This window comes from Ostrinia nubilalis, chromosome 9, assembly GCF_963855985.1.
Source record: "Ostrinia nubilalis chromosome 9, ilOstNubi1.1, whole genome shotgun sequence".
Taxonomy (NCBI): domain Eukaryota; kingdom Metazoa; phylum Arthropoda; class Insecta; order Lepidoptera; family Crambidae; genus Ostrinia; species Ostrinia nubilalis.
Window position 1 is genome coordinate 1,038,613 of NC_087096.1, and position 15,987 is coordinate 1,054,599.

Sequence of the window (15,987 nt, forward strand, 5' to 3'; positions counted from 1 at the left end):
GTAAAACGACTATTACTCTTAAACTGATCTATCTTAACCGTTATAGTTTTCCTTGAAAGTTCATAAAAAGCACTAATATCATGAATTTTTACAGATTTTTCAAGCCAACAGTTTAGCTTTTAGAGGAGGGGGACGCCCTACTCGAACAAAAATTGGCACTTTAAACTTTAACATTTTGCAAACGGACCCCTAAATCGAAAAATGGTTTTAAAAAACCCCTAAGCCATTTTAAAAGACCTATCTAACGATACCCCACATGATGAAAAAAAAATCATCCCCACTTAACATGTAGGGGAGGTAGGTACCCTAAAACAATTTTTTTTTTCAAAATTTTATTCTACCGTTTTGTTGGCGTGATTAATATACATACCTCCACAAAATTACAGCTCTCTAGTGCCAGTAATTTCCACGCAAAACCTCGGATAGACAGACAGACATATCGAAACTATAAGGGTTCCTTGTCAGGACTACGGAACCCTAAAAATCTGATCTTAAAACTTAAGTATACTATATTTTATGTCAAATCTGTCTACAGAAACTGAGCAACTGTACCGATCTCTAACACCGTGAATCTTACATTACATCTCTAGACAAGGAAAAACTACGCTTTTCTTTCGACTGTTCCATCAAAAGCCATAAACGTGTTCAAATGTCGACCTTGCTGCGTTGGTTTAAAGATGACAAATAAAAAGGCTATATAAACGTCGTACACAGACTCAATGATTAGATCCTTCATCTCACAGGTTCCATTCGGATCACGCCTCCAATAGATTTCTTCTGGAGGAAAATGTTGTTATTGAGCTGTGGACACAGTATAAAAGGTAGCGAGAGCAAATAATATTTGCTCTCGCTACCTTTAATACTGTATTTACTTAGCTTTGCGGATTGTAAAAAATAATTCGCTTTTATTGTTTGACTTTTATTAGATTGGACCAGCTTCTTAGTAGCTTTAGCTAGCAATAATATTTTAAAACTGATATTTGTGGTATTTTCGCGCCATTTAATTGATAAATAATGAATAACCTAATTGAGGAAATACTGTTGTAATTTTCCATTGCAATCTATCATTTCATAATCTAAACCCTTCAAATTATTTTTGCAGCAAAAAATTGCCCATATCCTTCTTTCATAAAAATTGGTTCAGCTGTTTAGGCATGAAACCGTCAAATACTTACGTCCATATTCAAAAACGATGCTTGCTTAAGTGAAGCAGAAAACCGAACGCATAGCATTGAATAGAGCTCTGTGATTGGTCCGTATGTCACACTGTGCGTTCACGCGCACTGGGAGACTTAAAGTGCCTAATGTTTGTGAATACGGGCGTTAGTTTCACGTGTAAATCTGATCCTACTCATAGTACCTACATTAAAATCGCGACATCTGCTTACACAATCGTAAGTAACAAAAGTACTTACCTACTACTTTTCAGCACAAAACTCCGTAAAATTTAAAGCTTAAGGTAGCCTTTCGAACTAAGCGTCACAGACACAGCGTCTATAGCTTTGGTGTTGTGCCACCAACGTCGCGTCACTAACTCGTTTCCAAAGGCTACCTTTAAAAGACCAAAGCTAAAGACGTTGCGTCTGTAACGCTTAGTTCGAAAGGCTACCTTTATGTGGAAAACATCAAATTATGTATTACGCATTTTGTATCTTACTTTACACGTAGCAAAGTTTTAAATAAAGAAGTAGGTCCACCCGCTACATCTCACTCTATGTCCTCACCGCAAGCCTTGCCCTATACGAATGTACACCACACGCCGAAGCATGAAAGAAATATGATTTTATTGGCAGAAATAAGTTCCCGCGTGTTGCTCAGGAGTGTTTGATTAGTACAATATTAAACGTATCAGTCGCTGCTTCTTAGCAGTTGCAATTTAGACCAAATTGCCAATGCTTCAAGGTTGCTTTTGTATTTTATAGAACAATAATTGAATATCTTACTAACTCCTACAGTTCCTATTTCTACTTCAAACGATTTGTTTTTGTGGGATACAGCAAATTGACGTTAATATTTAAATACTACTAATAACGCGGTATCCTGCAAAAACAGTTCCTGTAAAAAAACAGGATGACGTGTGCCCTTAATAAGCCCTTGCCTATTTACAAATATAAAAGTATGTGAGGATAGATGGATGTTTGTTACCTTTCATTAAAAACCTTGGGGTCTTGTCCAGCTGTGGACCTGATTCGGCTGAAACGAAAAAACAACCATGTTAACTTTAACCAACAAACTTATCGTGATCGTTTCATCAAGTATACTTACGAGCAAAAGTATGGAATCGTGTTTTGTTCCCAACGATCTGAAGAACTCAATGACTACCTATGCATCTATGGTATCAAGTTAAAGTTTGTAATGTAACCTTTAAACTGGTACCATTTTTAATTTAATCTTCATATTCGTTTAGCTACAAAGATTACTCAAAACGAATGGGGTGATTCCATACTTTTGCTCGCGAGTGTAGTTAGATGGTGGGTAATGGAACTTCTTTTTAAATCAAATGAAGAGTTTCGTTTCGCAATTGTTTTTTCTCTAACTTACGGTTTGTGATTTCTAATCTGTTATCATTTTACACCGAAAAATTAAAACCTAAAGAAGTCTCGTAGTTTATGACGTACTAGCTTTCCGCCCGCGGCTTCGCTGGCGTGGAATTTTGTCTGTCACAGAAAAAATTTATCGCGCGCGTCCGTGTTTCAAAAACCGGGATAAAAACTATCTCTATGTCCTTTCCCGGGACTCAGACTATCTCTATGCCAAACATCAAAATCGGTTCAGTGGTTTAGGCGTGAAAGAGAGACAGACAGACAGAGTTACTTTCGAATTATAATATTAGTATAGATTCGTTTGTTATAAGGAAAAGCCAAACAACACATGCTATTATCATTCCACTCCACTTTCGCCAATTCAATTCCTTCCACATTTATCACGATTTCGCGTCTGGCGAGAACGTAGAAAGTAATGCAAAGCTAATTTACTTGAGTAAGCACAAAACGAGACTGTGTTTTGCACATGTTATTAATGCCACTGTGAATGTGTACTCGTTTTATGTATTTTCTTAGAGCAGTACATATTTTAAGCTGAAGAAGGCAAGTAGGTTTAAAACAATTACCTTTTTACTTAGCTTTCTTTCTAGCGATTGTAGCCACCTAGCTCATACGTCATCGCATCATCAATATTGCTCCACCGCTTGACCGCACGCGCCGCGCGCCTGAGACTGACTGGCCCGAGCGGCGGCTGCGCGCGGTATTTACGTGCGCCGGCGATGGGTGACGTCACATGCGCAAGAGCAGCGGCGTGACCATCCCGTACGAGTCCTCGCCGTGCACTGAGCGAGATTTTTTTTTTTTTTTTTTTTTTTTTTTTTTTTTTTTTTTTTTTTTTTTTTTTTTTTTTGAAGGGACGCGCGCTGGTAGCTTGAGGAGCTTTTCCAGCTTCACCGGGCAGAGTGGCGAGTACAGAAGGTACTCTAGCCGTTTGGCGATCGTCGGTGCGCGTGCCGACGAGGCCGAGTGTGGGCTTCGCGAAGCGAAGCCCAGGCTCGTCCGCGTCGGTCGCAGACCGACGTTCGCGATCGGGCCGTATCGAGCGCATAAGGCGCCCGATCAGTGGCGAACCCAACTAGAGGGTTGCCCACCGCGGTGTTGGACCAAAGTCCAGCCTACGGCGGGCTCACTCTAGTGGGCCCGATCGAGGGGGACTAGGGACGCGGCCTGAGGGCGCCACGGTAGGCTCGGACCTCGGCTCAGGCCGTGTCCGGGGGACGGATTGGGGAGAACCGGCCCGGTACATGTCTGTACCGTCCGAAATGGAAAGCAGGGCCTCGTACTCGCCGGCGAGTACGGTGTAACGAGCTACTGTGTTGTGGAGTAGTTGGCGTGCTTAAGGCAGTGATGTCTGTGTTCAGAAATTCGGTAATAGGATCGTCCGGGTCGTCTAGGACATGCCTAGGTCGTCGGTATTGGGCAGCGACATCTTTCTGGGGTGTATACGTGGCGGCGCTAACGATAAGAGGTCAAAGTAGCGGCGAGAGGCTTCTTTCATAAAGTGATCAATCGATGGGATCTCGAAATCTCTATGGAGATTCGTATTACGCACGAACCACGGGGCATCCGCGGCTCGGCGTAAGAATTTGTTTTGGAGGGTCTGGAATTTCTTAAGGTCTGTGCAGGAAGTGTGAGCAAACACCGGACTGGCGTAAGTCAACACTGGACGGATGCAGGTTTTGTAAATTGTCAACTTATTTCTAAGTGAGACAACGGGCACGCGCCGTATTTATGTGGCGTAGATTTCAGCTGCAGCGGCCTACCTACACTAGCGAGCTATGCGATGCGTTCGCAGTTTTATTTTGACGACCCACTAATTGGAATACATTTTTGATAATATAAGAACCCTGGTTTTGGAAATAAATATCTCAGTCTTATTACGGCATCCGAGTTTTACTTAACATCTACCTACAACTACTTAGTACTACACACTAAACGATAATAAGTATTGTTGTATAAATAGACGACGGTATTTCAAGCTAAGCACTTTGGCAACTTAAGTAACTACATAATTTTATTATAGTTAAAACTACACACTAAGTTGTAATAATAATGTTGTGTTGTATTTTCCAGCAAATATTAAAATGTTTGTAGTGCCGGTCGTCTGTCCTCGTACATAATATAACTCGTATAAACGGTAGTCACGTTAAAAGAAATCGTACTTAATGTAAATTTAAATACTCACAGAAAACACTGATGTAACCCCAACTATGTATCCTTGAAAGCACAGCAAGTTTACACTGGCCTGATACGAAACCTTCAGTGTATGTACAGTACAATCTAAAATGTGATTTAAGCAAATTGTACCTAATCAATTATAATAAAAAAACACTCGCGGTAGCGGTAGTCTTGTAAAGGCATAGTAGTTAATTTAAAATCTAATAAATCTCCAAAACGCGGCGCGGTTTTTCCATTCACGTCAAACCAACCACAGATTAATAGAGAGTAGCGTCAAACTGATTTCCCGAAAGGTATTTTTTAATGTCCACGATATGTTACATAAAAAATGCTCACTAAAGAGTACATGACAAAAGACCTTTCAAGTAGAACGCAAATTTTAAAAATGGAATTCGAATATGGCGACCCGCTGTTCTGGATATAATTGAATTTCCTAATTTTGTATTTTTTTCGAGTAGCTTAGACAGATTTTTTTTTTTCAGAATGCATTTGTTTTTTTTTTACTGTAACTTTCGTGTTTTGTCTTTGTTAATAACAAACTCGTTGGTAGGTATTCAGTCCTTCTTGGCTGGAGGTCGTTGAGTTGGAGGTCACACGATCATTAATCTTGATCAATCCATTCACCCAGCTGTTTTAATACTTGAGCGCTTTTAAAATTCATTCGCATAATATCTGGTAACTTGGAGAAATCGAGAAAATCAGTTCAATAAAGTTTTAGTATTAAAGTGATTTTAGAGAATATTTAAACGCTAAGGCTATCGTTTTAGCGCTCACTAGTTAGCGCCACTGTAGTGTAAAGTCCTGTCACTTGCTAGTAGCGAAGACAGTGGCACCAACTACTGGTGAGCGCGAAAGTGGTAGGTGGACTATCGCATTTGCACTCATCAAGATGACGCCACTGTAGAGTAAGGTCCTGTCAATCGCCAGAGGTGCCAACTGTTAAGTATAAAAACGATAGCCCTCAGCATGCTTAATCAACCTCTTTCAAAATATACATCGCCATGTCTATTTTTTTTTATTTCTTGGAATAATGCAAAGGCGTTTAAACATACAGCCTATCTTTACGTTGAATTTCGAAAAAGAAACCTAAAAAAGAAAATTTCAAATTTCGAATCAGTCGCATAAAAAACTAAAAGTGCGTGTTACATAATCTGTTTCTGGTTTAGTGAAAATATGTACTAAGAGTAGGTACAGTTTTTTTGATGTAATTATTGAAATACGCGTTGAAATCTCTCAGTAATTAAACAGATGTGTTAGTTCTCATTAACACCTTTGCTGCGGCAGTAACTTTCTAATACTTTCCATTCCTACGGTACAAGGTCAGTAAACCTGGTATTAAAACTTACATTGTGACGGCACAAGGCTTAAAGACCTTGTAATATTTAAGATATATTAATTTTATTTTTGGCTTCATGTTAATAGATATTGTGTTTTTTTTCTTTGAATATTAATAATAATGCATTTATTGACATACACCTGAAGGCGTTCGTGAATAACTTGTTTAGTATAAAAATTATAGCTATATTCAAAATACAAGGCTTATGCACCCTGTGCCGCACTGAATTAGGGAAGTCTGGTGGGTATTCTAGGGATGTGAAATACAAATATCGATAGTTTAAATTAAGTTTTAACAAAAATTTTAAAAAGTAACAAACAAAGATGTTTTAATAATTTAGTCTAAATATTTTACAAATAAGACATAAGTTCATAAATACTTAAATAAGCTATATTTAAAGAAAACATATTATTTAATAACATTTAGTTACAACTTCAAATGTTTGTCACGAAAAACATTATTTAAATTAGCAATAAATCGTGTAGCAAATTAAATTATAATCAATTTGCAGTTTTGATTTTGTTTGTTTCTCTTGACGCCATGTCGACATGTGCGTTTCTTACGAATGCGAGGCAACACTGGCTGCACGAAGCTAGCGTGGGGTGCGGTACCAGGTGCGCAGGGTACAAGGTGCTTCGACCTGGTTTCGCATTGTGAAGATATTTTATTACTTCCGTGCGGTACCAGGTCTAAAAACCTGGTATTAAGGTAGGTACATCATTGGATTCTATTTTATGAATACATCATAGATATATATTCATCACTTTCCTACACCGGACCCAATTGAAGTTATGCCTTTCGCACGACAAGGAAGACTATAATTTTCTTAGCCGCACGGTAAGCGAGACGTACACAAGGTCTATAGACCTGGTTTCGCACTCAACGTGTTAAGAACAAGTTTAGTGATTTTTATCATGTTTAGGAAGACTATTAGGATTTCAAAGGCTTTTGAAAACAATTCATATTTTGTATCACCTGAGAAGTGTTGTGACGATTTGTGTGTGAACTTACTAGTGATCAATAGTTTGTCTCAGTGTGAACAGTCATAGTCATCAAACAGTCAAACTGGTTAGAAAAAATATTAGCTATAGGTGTACCAGAATCTCATGGCAAATAGGGAAAATAAACTTTGTTGAGAGCAATACTAGGGAAATTGGAATAAACGATCTTGATACTGTTTAATTTTTTACTTTTATGACTTTAATATTAATGAACATGAAGTACTAATATACATTTTAGGTAGGTATGTGTATGAAGAATGTTGTTATACATCGGGTTTTTAACATAGGAAAATGTCTTGAAAAATAAATAAATCGTATTATTACTTTAAGTAACTAATTTTATTATGCATCATACTTTTAACTTATCACTTCATTCAGAACTAGAAAACGATTCTAAGAACTCCACTTGCAATTTCTTGTTCTTCAATAGATGATCAAGATAAAGAGATGAAATCTTTTTCAATTTTCTTTACATGGTCATAACATTTTGACCATTCCTCTGCACCAATTTGTGAGATCCTACCTGAAAACCCCGATAAAGCAGCTATTAAGAATAATATAAAACACATAACCCTCCTTGTGACGTAGTTGGGTAATAAACTAAATGTATCAAAACATTTCAGTCCAACTTACTGTCAACTCGACGACGCGCTTATAATCAAAGATTGACTTTGAATTATGCCTTATTTTACAATTCACATTGAAAACAATATGACTTGCTTGAGCTTTTTCGACTTTTTCACAAAAATAACAAATAGTCAAGAAGAGATTACAAAATTTTTGCAGCGGCTGACAGCTATGTCATAATTTTCTTTGACAGGTGACAATTAAACCATAGACAATTGCCATATGAAAAACACACTTTTCCAATATTTTTGTTTGCCATGAGATTCTGGTACACCTATATCTCCTGTAGATCAACTGGGCTGGGTTGCACCATCTTACTTTAACTTTGACAAATGTCGATAATCTGTCAAACTCCATACAAAAAACGCCGGTTGTCGTTTACATAGTTACGGCCTAAGGCTGAGTTGCACCACCTAACTTTGACGGTAACTATAAGTAACGATAACCGGTGCTTTTTGTATGGAGTTTGACAGATTTTTGACGTTTTTCAAAGTTAAAATAAGATGATGCAACCCAGCCTTAGAATATTATCGTTTATTTTTAGTCTGACCTTTTCTAGTTTTATTTAAAAAAAAAACTAATTTCTTTATTACAGTTAGAGTCAGTGCAGCTATTAAGACCGTGGAGAACTCTTCACTACGTATCAGGAGACCTATCACGACAGATCCTGTCCTGTTCGGTGAGTATTGTTGCTTATTGGTGGTGGGATTGAATGACGTAGGTATATACGACAGCACATTAGTTAGACTATGGTTGAGTTGCACCATCTAACTTTGACTTCCCGGCCACTGAGTTGGCTAGCTGGGACAAAACGTTTGGACATGGCATTAAAAAGTTACAACGTTATTTCTTTTCAATGCCCGTCGAATCGACGGAGGTTAGCTATCTACTATCTAGGGTTAAGGAACTTGTGCTTTAGAATTATCGGTTGATGGTCAATAAATAATGGAAGCAAAACTACCCAATTTCCTAAATAACGTATAATTAATACAATTATCATTATAAAAGTATTTTATATCAAAAGTAAAATACATAGTCCTACAGTTTTTAAGTGAAAAAATATTTCAGATTAGTCTATTCCTTCTTAAGCTCCTTATTTAAAGGCGGTATCTCACAAACGAAGGGTATTTCGATATTACAACTGAAGTCGTTAAGGCCTGGGAAGGCGCCGGCCTCCGGTATGGGCCTAAAGGTGCCGCAGTACTCCGGTCCGTACAAATCGTTTGGCTCGCCCTTGAGCCAATTGGCGTATCCAGCTTCTTCTAAGCTCGTATGTCCTGAAATCAAAAAATCAAAATCAAACATAATATATTCAGTTATAGACCACAAGTGGCACTATTATAAACGTTTAAATAATATAGTAAATAATAAAAAAGAAAAGGTAGCCCTTATGGGGCACTTTACATATCTCCTTATCTTTTGGGCCCTACCAGCGCTTCGAGACAAACATATGGCAAGTGCTGAGAAGAAACGCTGGAATAAACTCAGTTACCAGGTATAAATAACCAAATTCAAGTACATCAAATATGAACACATACAAGCAATGTTACCAAAATATACAAATGGGTACACCAAAAATAGAAAAATGACCGGTCAAACCGGTCGCAATAACATACAACGCGCAGTTAGTACGACAAAAAACGTACTTAAATGTCAAGCTGGTTTATAAATACCTAACTAGTAATTTACACAGAAGTTTTGCACACACACTTATGCGTTGTTAGGTACCGTAGATGCAAGTTACTTTATTTTAGCTCTAGAGGGCAACTTTGGCTCAACAAAAGAATATTGAAATTGAGCTAACCATCTAAGCGGAAATTTTAAGCTATTTTATCTTTTTAATATCTAACTATGGATTTTCGCAAAGTAATGCCTGATACTATTAATTAGTTAACTATCTTGCGACCAACTAAAAATAAAAAGGTAGGAGTCAGTAATAATGCTATCTAACATTGCCCTGTCAAATAATGTCGTTTATCTAAATGCCTATGTGGAAGTGATAATGGAAGCAATAAACTTATTGAGTATTGAGATGGGAAATATTTTTTGTAAATATTTATAAAAATAGCTGAACTTATTTTAATGTCATGAAGACGGGCTATGGCTAATAAGATTATAATTACCATCCACAGTCCACCAGTAGCCTGGCTGATCAAACGGATTGTAGAATCCCAAGAGGACCCATTCGGAATAGTTTTTCTGAACGGCCAAGTCGTTGATGACCTTGGCTTCCGCGCCGCTGTTGATGACGGCCAAGGTGCCGCCCTCTGCACCGCATATCGACAAGGCTTTATGCCAAGCTGCTTTTTGCAGGTGGAGCTTGTAGCAATGGCCAGTGTGGTCGTCCACTTGGTACTCTAGACAAACAAACTTTTAATTTAAGAAAGCCATTAAAATTATTTATTTTAATGGCTTTCTTAAAGCTCGGTCCGTGAGCACGTAGAATTTTGTCCAATGACCCCTAGCTACCCATCCTTATCGCTCGCGCGTAATTATATTGCTGTCGCGACTGTGCGACTGGCACCCGCAGTGAGTGTGCGAGCGCGATAGCAACATAATTACGCGCGAGCGATAAGAACCAGCGCGGACCAGAGTATTATCAGATATCCATTTCAATCCGATGGTGGCTTACATTATTACTTTGATTAATATGTGCGAGTATTTACCGACCGAATATAATATAATTAGGACCTCTTTCACGATCTTCGAGTAAGTTCTAAGTAGTTACTTCTTGATTAATACTATTAGCAAAGTCTTGTCAGTGTTATGGTTTCGTTGCTACTCGTAACTTTAAGGCTGAGTTGCACCACCTAACTTTGACAGTAACTAAAACGAAAACCGGTGTTTTTGTGTGGATTTTGACGGATTTTCGACGTTTGTCAAAGTTATAGTAAGATGGTGCAACCCAGCCTAAGCAACGAGCTACTTTACATAGAGATGTTGAACCAGGCCCTAAAATTTATTCTCCAAAGTTATGTGACAAGCAATATCTCCTACTCGTACTTACGTTTATCATGATACCCGCATTCGTTCATAGTTGTATAGCCGGTCTTCTTCTTGTAGCAGAAGAAAGGGCGAACAGTTTCTTCATTGGAGTCGGCCATTGTGCCTAGTGACGTCATCGAGAGACAGCGCTCCAAATTATCCACGTTATTGGGCTCACCGTCTGCCCACTTCAAAAACGAAAGGTCGTTAAATTTGACTCCTGAAATAATAATTATGTTTTTATAAATAATATAATATTGAATATTATTAATTATACTCATTGCAATGTGGAAAAAATATAACCATGTGGTCGAAAAACATCCCACTATTGGTAGTGGGATGTTTTTCGATTTACTACTCGACGAAAACTACATGTATTTCGAGTTATTCTATTGTATCCATGATCATTTATAAAGCTCTATCACTCTGTCTGAATTTTTGAATCGAGGGTTTATTTGTAATCTGTTTCTTGACTTCTACCTTCTTGCGAGTCCAAATGATAACTTAACATCCAACAACATTATATTCGTACATTACGTATTGTGGGCTGCGTTCACTTTAACCTGAACGCATAACGCAGCATCCAGTTTAAATCCATTAAACGTTCCGTCACAGCGAATAGCAAAAGTCCCTTACCTTCTCCAGAGTAGTAATCCTGCACCGACGCCAAAGAGTAGAAACCGGTGTGTATTGACGACAATTGCGCTTCTTGAGCCAAGTTGCTCAACACCATGGCCAAATCTTCAGTTATTGGAGACGCCAAGTGCGCACCTGAAGAATGCCAACATTTATAAAAAAATATGTTTATTAATCCTGACTTCTACTGGCATTACATTAAGCTAAACACTGTGGTAACATGAGCTGGAAGAGAGTTGGGTTATGGCAGAAGTATTGGACCGTTGGACGGTACCCAGAGCTATAGAGAAAGAGCCCATAAACGCCAGACCTTCGCTATTTTATAAAAGCTGAAAGTTTGTCAGCGCATGCTCCCAACACAGGCAAGAATCGTTCTTACCGTTCGGACCATCATGAACTTTCGCCATCGCGGCTTTGGCAGCTACCCTAAAATGATTTTCTGGCAAGTGGTTGGAAAGGTCCAAATTGGCAAGCTTTTCGGTATATTCATTAAACTGTAATTCTACTTACGTTATACCACAGAAGCTGATTTTTATGTCCTCATCAGCTAAAAAGTTTTGATCGTTCCAACCCCTAGGCAAGCATTTTAGGGTAGCAACCTGTGTTGGGAGCATGCGCAGACAAGCATTGACGTATCTAGGGTTCTTTTTGACCCCTAAATGCTATGTAAGAATAAGAATAAGAATAAGAAAAACTTTATTTGACACAAAAAAGGAAAAAAAAATAAAAAAACAGAACAAAGGGACTTAAAACTATACACGCATATTTTTGTGCCAAAAAGGCGCCCGCTCAGCATTAATCGAGCCACGCGTGCATGCACGCGTGCCCCGACGCTGGTTTTCAGCGGGAGCCTCTCCAACCAACATTATAAATAAAAGTAAAAAAATAACATTAAACAAAACAAAACAAAAACAGAACATTGACAAAGACAAAACATTGACAAAGAGGGCGCCACTAGTACTATTTAGCACAATGGAATGACGATCATTACTTTGATAAAAGCACAATAAATATATTATTTGCAAATCAATAGGAAAATCAATAATATACAGTGTGAGTCACGCCAAAGTGTACACATGGAAACAGACGAAACCAGACCCATTTCTATCGACAAAAAAGAGGTCAAAAATTGTTTGAGATTTTTTTTTAATCCCCTATCGAATTCTTTTTCCTCCAATTACTCATTGTAAAGAAAACGCAACAACTCCCAAACCAAGCGGTATATCCTGACAAAATAAAAACAGTAACAATGCTAAATAATATGTGGATTAGTATCATAGCTGGGGGGGCACTAGACCATTCTTGGGGGTGTACTACCCGTGCCAAATAACGAAAGTCTGGCTCTCAGTGCTTTACGGATCCTCACCTTCATGGTAGCAAGCGAGGCGAGCGTCCCTGAAACGCGCAGGGATGCGGTGCAGCTTCAGCCAGCCGTCCGCCTGCGGGTAGTACTGGTAGTCCAAACGGAACGTGCTTTTGTCCGCGGGCTCTCCTGAACCTGACATCATTCGAATAATAGAAACAGTTTAAAACACAAAATTACACATCTACAGCTTGATTAATGAAATTCAGTACTAACTTATAATTTGGGTACTTTCCAATAACTGCTCTACAGCCGGCAAAATTAATACGTCCAAATGCTGCATGATTGGTTATTTTTGACATGACATTGACAGATATTGTCAAAATCCACCAATCACGCAGCAGTCAGACCCCACATCCACGTCCCGCCATCTAGCGGATTTTTCATTAGCGAAAACCCTCATTGAAATGGAACGCGAAAGTTTAAAATCTGATATCTAGGTATGTTCAGCGATATCCTGTGGCTGAAAATAATATTAAATATTAATGATTAATTAGAAGACTTACCCGGTAACTTAGCTCCATTAGCTGTGTATGTAAAAATCGCGATAAAAAATATGCGCACCAGCATGTTTGCTACAACACCAAACATTGTTATGCGCGCGCGCCTAGACGAACTTTACTTATATTGCTTCAATTGATTCTCAAATAAACATTATACCAATTGGTTTTAATCACGGGAATCCCCGGATTCCCAGCAGACCTCGTTAACACTGCAAAACAAATTAATCCGCTACGAAACATTTTTTTCAATTGGCTGTTAAATACAATTTTAGTGACTGTGAAATTAATAATTTATTGAGCTACCTGTACGTCATAGCCATACAGAATCTATGAGGAAGTCAGGTTTTGACTATTCATAAAAAGTATAGCAGTTAGACCCGGTTTCTAAATTAACTTGATCTTTTTATATTAAGTTTATATTTGGGTAGAAGATGAACACATAATAGGTAGTGGAACTAACAAATTCAAATTCTTATTATGTAGATTGTAGAGGTATTATGTAGAGTAAAGAGAGGGATACAGGCTGCCAACCGGTCATTATGAAAATCATTGGGGGAGGCCTATATAATTATGTTCAGCATTGGACGTCCAATGGCTGAAATGATGATGATGATGATTAAGCAGATTATTGTAGAGTATTATTCCATAGATGCTCGTTCCAAATACTTGCCCTGCCACCGCTTCATGATGTTTATTAATTTATTTACACTAATTCCCTTGTATTTTGTCGTAAAATTTAACAATCACTCATACTTAGTTAGTAATAGAATCGTCAGTATCCACGAGCCGCCTTCTTATTTCATCGTATCGACAATAAACCTATACAGTGTAAGCCCTAAACTCCGCTACAATAGTGGCGTTGTCTTGTCAGTAGCATTCATTAAATCTTTCTGGGTACAGAAAGGGCACGCAAGGCAGGACATTAAGTGCTACATCGACTGAGGAATGAAACCACACATGTCATGCACTCCAAGTTTGAGCCATCCAAGAAACCCCCTGACCAGATTGTCCTTACTACGGCCAACCTGCGTCCGAAGTCTATTTAAAGACTTCCAGGTAAGCCTGGGGAGCTCATGTAGTAGAGCCCTAAGAGCTTGACATCCCGTTTTTTGCAGAAACTGTTTTATGCAGGACCCCGTTTTGTAGTATTCATTTAATATTGACGTTCACACGAACATCCCGAATGCAGTGTCCCGCAAAAAAAAACGTTCCGTTATTTGTAATTCAAATTTCAAATACACAACGTGTATTCACGCGACCTGCGGGATTCTGTATTACTGGATTGCCGTGGGAATTCTGCGTATTGCCGTTTACTGTAGACGCGCCCTTAACAAATTAATTATTTCCTGTTGCCTTTGTACAAGTCGGGATAAACAGGAACACTCGGGCCTACAACAATAAACTGGGAATTACAATTTTGATTCATTAATTTTCACGCACGCAGAAAACAACGTTAATTTGCGAGTTTGCAATAAGTACTCGGAGTTAAGCGGAGGACACACAAGGGATTTAATTAATAAGATCATAAAACAAACGCTTTTATTCATAATTTTAACCTTAACCTTGTTTTATGAACAACTAGCGTTTGCCCGCGGCTTCACCCGCGTGAAATTTAGTTTGTTAAAGATCGTTATAAATTATAGCCTATATGTTATTCTTTTTTTTTTTTATGCTAGACAAGGCAGGTATTTGACCGCAATCGCACCTGGTGTTCTGAGTTATAATAAACAATAATACTGTAAAGTTTAATCAAAATCCGTTTAGTAGTTTTTGCGTGAAAGAGTAACAAACTTCATAATATTAACATCCAAACATCCATACAAACTTTCGCATTTATAATATTAGTAAAATTTGTTTATTTGTTTGTTTGTGGTTCCGGCAGAAATTAAGTAGAGGCTAGAGCCATTCCCACTCTTCCATTTGCTTCTTATAAATTAGAGAGAGTCGTGCTGCTGCAGTGGAGACTAAATGAACTGATGATAATGGTGATCTTAGGTTCGTTATGCATAGATAAATAATATATGTATACCTAGTTTGTTTTCAGTCAGTGAGTGTATTATAACTAACCACGAATGGAAGGTCACTACCCATATTTTACATCGAAACAAGTATTGAAAGTTGCTTCCCAGTTGCTACTAGTTGCTACTAATCGTTAAATAGTTGCTACCCTCGATTTAAAGAAAATAATCTACTTTCTTAGGTGATGCGCCATCCTAGCATCAGAATGGCTGGTCACCTATCCAGCGAGAACAAACTGCGCTAGAGTTTGTTTTTAAGGGGGCGTCCATTAATTACGTGTGACAATTTTGGCTATTTTTTAACCCCCCCGCCCCCCTTGGTGAGATTTCATGAGATTTTGCCAGATCCCCTCCCCCACCCCCTAATCTCACGTGAAATTTTCCAAAATGCCTATTTGCAATGTAAATGAGATAATCCATGCTTCGAAAATATTATTTAATAAAAAAAACCCCGACCTGCGTAAAAAAATAACTTTTGGTACAATTTTTAAGTACCTATTTTTTATTTTATTTATTAATGCAAAACACTTGTAAGCTTACAGAGCAGGTCCAAAGCGCTTACAAGCTTAAAAATTAAATAAACATATCATACACTTAGGTCACAAATAAATAAAATACATGCAGTTTATAAATTAAATGGCCCATAATGTTCTAATTTTAAGAACATAATAACCTATTAGTTTACATTTTGATAATACTTAAGCATTGGAAGCAAACTGCGGATCTAAAAACTGGGCCGGTGTTCACAAATGCAGACGGAGGATTTACTCTGTTTGTTGTGGAAAAAAATTACGTGA

At 38.1% G+C, this 15,987-nt stretch overlaps 2 protein-coding genes across 2 annotated transcripts in view; one reads left to right on the top strand and one right to left on the bottom strand.

Annotated features, from left to right (window-relative positions):
* The first annotated feature begins 8,295 nt into the window (after window positions 1–8,295).
* LOC135074354 (ecdysone oxidase-like) overlaps window positions 8,296–15,987 on the top strand; it is a 31,493-nt gene continuing 23,801 nt past the window's right edge. Inside the window, exon 1 of the mRNA XM_063968611.1 lies at window positions 8,296–8,364. The gene's annotated coding sequence lies outside the window, so the exon portion shown is untranslated. The remainder of the gene's footprint in view (window positions 8,365–15,987) is intronic.
* On the bottom strand, window positions 8,651–13,280 carry LOC135074893 (macrophage mannose receptor 1-like). The gene is made up of 6 exons (XM_063969267.1): window positions 13,176–13,280; window positions 12,673–12,804; window positions 11,307–11,441; window positions 10,693–10,890; window positions 9,809–10,042; window positions 8,651–8,962 (listed from the first exon to the last, which is right to left on the bottom strand). Exons 1-6 carry the CDS (start codon window positions 13,258–13,260, stop codon window positions 8,760–8,762), a joined length of 987 nt encoding a protein of 328 aa, XP_063825337.1. The 5' UTR covers window positions 13,261–13,280; the 3' UTR covers window positions 8,651–8,759.